The sequence below is a fragment of the Hemiscyllium ocellatum genome, chromosome 49 (genome assembly GCF_020745735.1).
Source record: "Hemiscyllium ocellatum isolate sHemOce1 chromosome 49, sHemOce1.pat.X.cur, whole genome shotgun sequence".
NCBI classification, from domain to species: Eukaryota; Metazoa; Chordata; class Chondrichthyes; order Orectolobiformes; family Hemiscylliidae; genus Hemiscyllium; species Hemiscyllium ocellatum.
Window position 1 is genome coordinate 7,868,720 of NC_083449.1, and position 6,639 is coordinate 7,875,358.

The 6,639-nt window shown below is 42.6% G+C and overlaps 2 protein-coding genes across 2 annotated transcripts in view; one reads left to right on the plus strand and one right to left on the minus strand.

Annotated features, from left to right (window-relative positions):
- The window catches only part of LOC132837315 (histone H3-like), a 489,210-nt gene that overhangs the window by 170,717 nt on the left and 311,854 nt on the right, over positions 1-6,639 (minus strand). The gene's annotated exons all lie outside the window — the stretch shown is intronic.
- On the plus strand, positions 76-1,359 carry LOC132837197 (histone H2B type 1-M-like). Its single transcript, XM_060856914.1, has one exon. It carries the CDS (start codon positions 115-117, stop codon positions 490-492), a length of 378 nt encoding a protein of 125 aa, XP_060712897.1. The 5' UTR covers positions 76-114; the 3' UTR covers positions 493-1,359.

Genomic DNA, 6,639 nt, shown 5'->3' on the forward strand with positions numbered 1-6,639 from the left:
ATCAGAAGGCAGGCTTTCCTCCATTCCTCATTAGCATTGATGACGTCGTCAGTCTATAAAGAGCGAGCTTCGCGCCCACTTTCTCTTATTCTGTGTTTGAGAGTGAGCGGAGCTATGGCTGAGGAAAAGAAGGGTCAAGTTGCCAAGAAGGGCGCGAAGAAAGCGGTGAAGAGGGCGCCAGCGAAGGGCGGCAGGAGGAGGAAGCGGTCCAGGAAAGAAAGTTACTCCATCTACATCTACAAAGTGATGAAGCAGGTTCACCCCGACACCGGCATCTCCTCCAAGGCCATGAACATCATGAACTCGTTCGTCAAAGATATTTTCGAACGCATCGCGGGGGAGGCTTCCCGCCTGGCCCATTACAACAAGCGCAGCACCATCAGCTCCCGGGAGATCCAGACCGCCGTGCGGCTGCTGCTGCCCGGGGAGCTGGCCAAGCACGCCGTGTCGGAGGGCACAAAGGCGGTGACCAAGTACACCAGCTCCAAGTGAAGGACCGCACTGCACTGAAACAAACATCCACAACCCAAAGGCTCTTTTAAGAGCCACCTACAGATTTCCTGAAACGGTTGGACCATTGTGTTTTAAGATATGTACAGTTGATGTCTGCGAGATTTGTATGTTGTAAATGTCAATAAATGCTAGCTGAGTCGGTGCGCGCCTTATTATCTGTACTCCCTGCTTGTACGTGTCCGTGGTTGGCTCTCTGTTAATCGATCGGTTCAGGAGTAACAAGTCCCGGTGAGACACGAACCCTCGGTTTCACCCCCGGAATACGAAGTGCCCCTAGTACCAGCCGGCTAGCAAAATAAACAGTTTCCCGCGGAGTGCGATTTTATTTTTATTTTTCATTTCCAAATCTCCGCTCGGGTATTTTTTTTTAAATTAGATTATTTAGTATGGAAACAAGCCCACACTGACCTACCGAAGCGCAACCCATGCAGACCCATTCCCCTACGTTTACCCCTGCCCCTAATGGCTAATTTACCTAACCTGCACATTTTTTGATTGTGGGAGGAAACCCACGCAGACATGGGGAGAATGTGCAAACTCCACAGTCAGTCGCCTGAGGCGGGAATTGAACCTGGGTCTCGAACGCTTTGAGTCAGGAGTGCTAACCACCGGGTATTGTCTGAATGTAGAGCCTTGCAAAATACACCAAAACAAAACTAGAACAGCTGCAGAAGTGGCAGAGTAAATGTGGAGTTTTTATCGATCTATGATCGTGTGTAATAGGGAGGGCAACTTTAAAATATTCTCGAACGATCGTGTTCACTATTAATGCACTGACTCAGGAAAACGTTATCATGTATGTCGGGGTGCTGTTGAAAAGAGAAATAAATGATTAGTTGCAGAGTGCAGGGTTTGGTGTTTTTTTTGTTTCCGCTTGTGTTTAAGATTCCAGGAGGCGAGGTAAAAGGTACACTTTTAATGTAGAAGTAAGTTAAATCGATTATTCGTGCATTCTTCTCTGTTTAAACTCTCTACTTTTCGGTATATATTGGCGGCATTTTCAAATTGTAAAAAAGCGGTTGATGATTTGGCGCCGGCATTTTCCGCCCTCCTCTCCGTGCCCTCTCCGGATTGGGGAATGAGGCAGATATCTGATTGGTTCCATTGTTCAGTATTGCCTAATATTTTAATTCCCAATCAGAAATGGCCGCCCCACCACTACTCCCGAAGATATTAGAGGTCGCAATGTGGGCGGAGTACAGCATTCTCTGTGCAAGTGCTGTGGAATTGTGACCGTACCTGGAAGAGGAGGAAAGGGCGGAAGGGAAGCTCGCGCCAAGGCGAAGACTCGGTCATCCCGGGCTGGCCTGCAGTTCCCGGTGGGCCGTGTTCACAGGCTCCTGAGAAAGGGTAACTATGCTGAGCGTGTGGGTGCCGGAGCGCCGGTCTATCTGGCTGCGGTGATGGAGTATCTGACGGCTGAAATCCTGGAGCTGGCCGGCAACGCGGCCCGGGACAACAAGAAGATCCGCATCATCCCCAGGCACCTGCAGCTGGCCGTGCGCAACGACGAGGAGCTCAACAAGCTGCTGGGAGGGGTGACCATCGCTCAGGGCGGGGTGCTGCCTAATATCCAGGCCGTGCTGCTGCCCAAGAAAACCGCCGCTGCGGGAGCCACTAAAAAGTGAAGAGACCATTCTTATCTGACGGCCCAAAGGCTCTTTTCAGAGCCACTCAGTCTCTATGAAAGGAGCTGAACACTCCAGTCTGTCGGATTGAATTACTGTTCTTTAACTGATATCGGTTTCAGTCCCTGCCTTATTGGATATTGTACTGTCACTGTGTGAGACCTAATATGAAACCTTTTCCTCATGGCCGGTCACCGTTAGAGCTGTGACACAAGGAGCGTGATAAGTTTATCATCGACAAGTTGTATCCCGCAATTCTAACAATAGTCCCAGTACGTTATTGTTATTGTTCTGTTAATGTCCGTCATCTCGTGTCATTAATTATCGGCCTATAAATGAATCACTGTACTCTTCGCTAGCAGATAGTTTCACGTTGTCTTGAACTGCATTTAGTAGTTGCAAGTAAATTTATAATGAGTGGTCGCTGATCCTCTGTGCTTTTAACTCGTTCGTCTGTAGGATTCTTTTCCTGCCTGTAGAGAGGGAGGAAAATGGAGGTCACGGTCATTTTCAGCTGCTTCCAATTGTTCAAGTTGCTCTTTAATACGGGACCAATTGGTGAGGTACACGCTCCTGTGGGATATGACCCTGATTTTGATCTCTGGCAAACAGAAGTGCCCTATCTTTGAATTCCACGGATAGATTCATCTAACACTTAAATTTCCGAACACCGAGGGTGTTGTCTGATAGCAGAAAGTCTCATTCAGAGCATTCTGCAGTCATTTAGATACTTTCAAAATGAACTGAGAAGAAACTAGAACGCTTGTCTCACTGCAAGAGTCATTCAAACAGCACAAACAGACCTTTCTATCCAACCAGTCCATACCCACTAATGTCAAACTAGACTAGTCCCACCTGCTTGTTCTTGGCCCATAACTCTCCAAAACTTTCCTAATTGTGTACTTATCCAAACGTCTTTTCAATATTGTGACTATACCCACATGCATCACCTCCTTTGGAAGCTAATTCCACACAAACCATGCTGTTGTCAAAAAAAGTTACTTTTAATTTTTTTTTCCCTTTTATCTTAAAAGTATGCCTTGTAGTCTTGCAAATTCCTAGCATATGAAAAAGATACCTACCTTATCTGTAGCCCTCACGATTATCAAAACTCTATCACCCATCAAGATTTTAGACTCCAGAGAACAAAAGTCCCAGCCCATTTCTATAATGGAAACCCTCCATTCCCAGCAGCATTCTACAAATCTTTTCTGAACTCTTTCCAGCTCCGTAGGATCCTTTCAATAACAAGGTGACCAGAACTTGACATGGTAATCCAGAAGAGGACTCACCAGCATCCTATGCAACCTCAATATGACCTACCAACTCCTGTACTCAAAAGGTCTGAGCAAAGAAGGCAAGTGCGCTAGATGTTTTCTTCACCAGACCGTCTACATGTGATGCAAACTTCAAAAATATGCAGCTGACCCATGATCTCTCTGTTCTACAGCTCTACCCAAGGTCCTACTTGTAGTTGTGTAAACCCCTACCCTTGTTTGCTTTGTAAAAATGCAATGCCTCAATAACTCCATCTGCCATTCCTCAGACCATTGACTCAATTGATCAAGATTTCTTTCTAAGTTTAGATTGCCTTCGCTGCCCATAATACTACCAATTTTGGTGACATCTGCAAACTTACTAACCATGCCTACTGTATTCTCATCTATAACATTTACATACTTTAAAAAAAATTGAGTGGACCCAGCACCGATTGGGGTGGAACATCATTGGTAACAGGCATCCACTCTGAAAAGCAACTGTCCATCACCTCTCCATCTCCTGCTATTAAGCCAATTTTGTTTTCAATTGGCACACTCCACCTGAATTCCACGTAATTTAACCTTACTATTTAGTCTTCAATGCAGGAACTTGTCAAAGACTTTGCCAAAGTTCAAGTCAGTAACGTTTACTACTGTTCCATCAACCTTCTTGGATACTCCCTCAACAATCTCAATAAACTTTGGGAAATATTTCCTTCTACAAAACCATCCTGACAATTCCTAATCATTCATTGCCCCCTCTCACCAGAAATTGCACATTTAAATCCTACCTTTCAGGATCACATCGAACAATATACCCACCAGAGTTACAGATTATACAAATATTTCTCTAAGGGGCACCACAATTTCCTCCTTAATTTCCCACAATGTCCTGGGATATACCAGATCAGATCTGAGATTTATCCAACTCTATGTTTTCAAAGACTTCCAGCATTTCCTCTTCTCTAATGTGAACTGTTTTTGAAACCTCAATATTTACTTCCCTGAGTTTGCTTGCTTCCAATAAAAACTATGCAAAAAATTATTTTCTGCCTCTCCCATCTTCTGAAGTTCAAACAGAACTACAGAGGTTAAACTGGATCTGCTGATAACAAAATGGCTGATAAATGAAAAGACAACCAGTCTTAGAATTAAAATGGCTGAAAGGAGATGGATGCCAATAAAAGTCTGTTTTCTTTACTTTAAGGCTGGGACGATGATACCTTTGAACGGAACAGATCAGAACATGCCTCCAAGATAAACAAGGCAAGCTTCTCAACTCACTAATGAAAGGGTGATTACACCACCGAATGAATAAATACCAGGTGCAAGATATAGCATACTAAACTCCCTAAGTAGCTGCAGGACCAACAATTAGCTATTTCACATTAGACAGTTGTTTCTTAATTAATTTGCAATATTAAGCAATAATTTTAGTTAGAGATTCTACAACATAAATATAGATACATGTAACTAAAATATTTATGCCTATGTGCGAAAGTTAGTATATTTTCAGAAGTACCCTCATTCCCATGTCCAAAATACATTATTCACAGCCATTAATGACAATGTACTAAGGTTAGAAATAGATATACCTAAACTTAACCAACCGGAACAGAAAGCATTCTTACAAATCTTATAGCAACTAGGTAAAACTAAATGACTTTGGTATGTTTAACACACACACAATTAGGACAGTGGGAAATACAAGAGGAATAATGAAATTTGATAAAGAAAGCACGAGACGCAATGAATAGCAAAATTGAAAATGACTCTTCGGACAATGCCAGCCTGAGAGGCCTGAAGGAGTCTAGCAATTAAATTTGGGATATTAATAAAGAGGTGCATAGAAAGATGACAAGGCTTAGTGAGTATTGTGTCTGTTCAATGCTGTAAGGGCATGGGATGCCAAGGCCTGCTAAAGGAATGCCTAACATTGATTGGATTGGGTTTTACAAAGTAAGGGGGAGAAACAAAAGTAATCATGTTGCATGTGATTGTTAACAGAAAGTATATAAAAACAGTGCTTTTTATTATAAATTCAGAGCATGTCATGGATCTCCCTTTCAAGGCTGGCCTTTGGGGAGGATGCTTTGGCCCTCTCCCTTCTTTAATTGGGTTTTGCATGAACAAACTTGTGCATCCCAGATTCTGCCTACCTTGTGAGTTTGCATTTCCTTTTGGGGAAAAGACGATGACGACGACGACAACAACAACTTCTTTGGTCTTTAAGGTGCTCTGGTCTCTCTCTCTCTCTCACACACACACCACTAACTTGCTTTGAATGAACTTGTGAAATCTTTTGAATTATGCTTAACCTTATCTGCCAAGACTACCTCATATCCCCTTTGCCTTTCAAATCTCCCTCTCAAGAATGCCCCTACAAATTTCATACTGTTCGTGATTCATTTGACCCCAGTTGTCTACATCTAATATATGATTTATTTGTATTCTCAAATAAAACATCGACTTTGCTGCTCCTCCAATGCTGCACCTTTGCAGTTTCACTTTTTTTCATCAACCTGACATTTATCTACATTATATTGCATTTGATTTTCATTTGCCCATTGACTCCACCTCACCAAAATTACAATGCATCCTCTTTCACAGCTCACCATCCAACCCAGTTTTATGTCATCTGTCAATCTGGAGATATTACATTTAGTTTCCTTATCTAAATCACTGTGAATATATTGTGGAGAGCTGGATTCTAATCATGATTCTTGCCACGACCCCTAGTCACTACTTGCCATTGAAAAGATGATCCATTTATTCTCTCTTTTTTAAAATCCATCTCAGCACCATGTTCTTTATTTTGTTTTGCATGGGATTTTGTCAAAGAAAACTTCTGAATGACCCCATCTCCTAATCATGTCTACTCCAGCAGATTTGCCAAGCTGAGAACATAGAACATAATGACACAGGAACAGGCCCTTCAATTCCATGCTGATTTTGTTTGATCCTGATCTTTTTTTTCCCCAGACACTCTGCATTTATGTACTTTATTATCCCAATAGGCTGAGTGGCCTATAATTCCCAGATAATCTCTACCTTGTTTTGCAAACAGATTGATTACATTAGCTAACCCCCAATCTATGGAAAATATTGCAATGACTATGGAATCTTGGATCATGACTATTCAGTATTTCTGAGACCACTATGTTAAGTACTTTGGGATGCAGATTACCAGTCCCTGCTGTTTCCCATCTTCAATCCTATTCCTTGTCTCAAGACAAGTT

Excerpts from the sequence above, each read along its gene's own strand:
- LOC132837197 (XM_060856914.1), top strand. The coding sequence starts at position 115 with ATGGCTGAGGAAAAGAAGGGTCAAGTTGCCAAGAAGGGCGCGAAGAAA.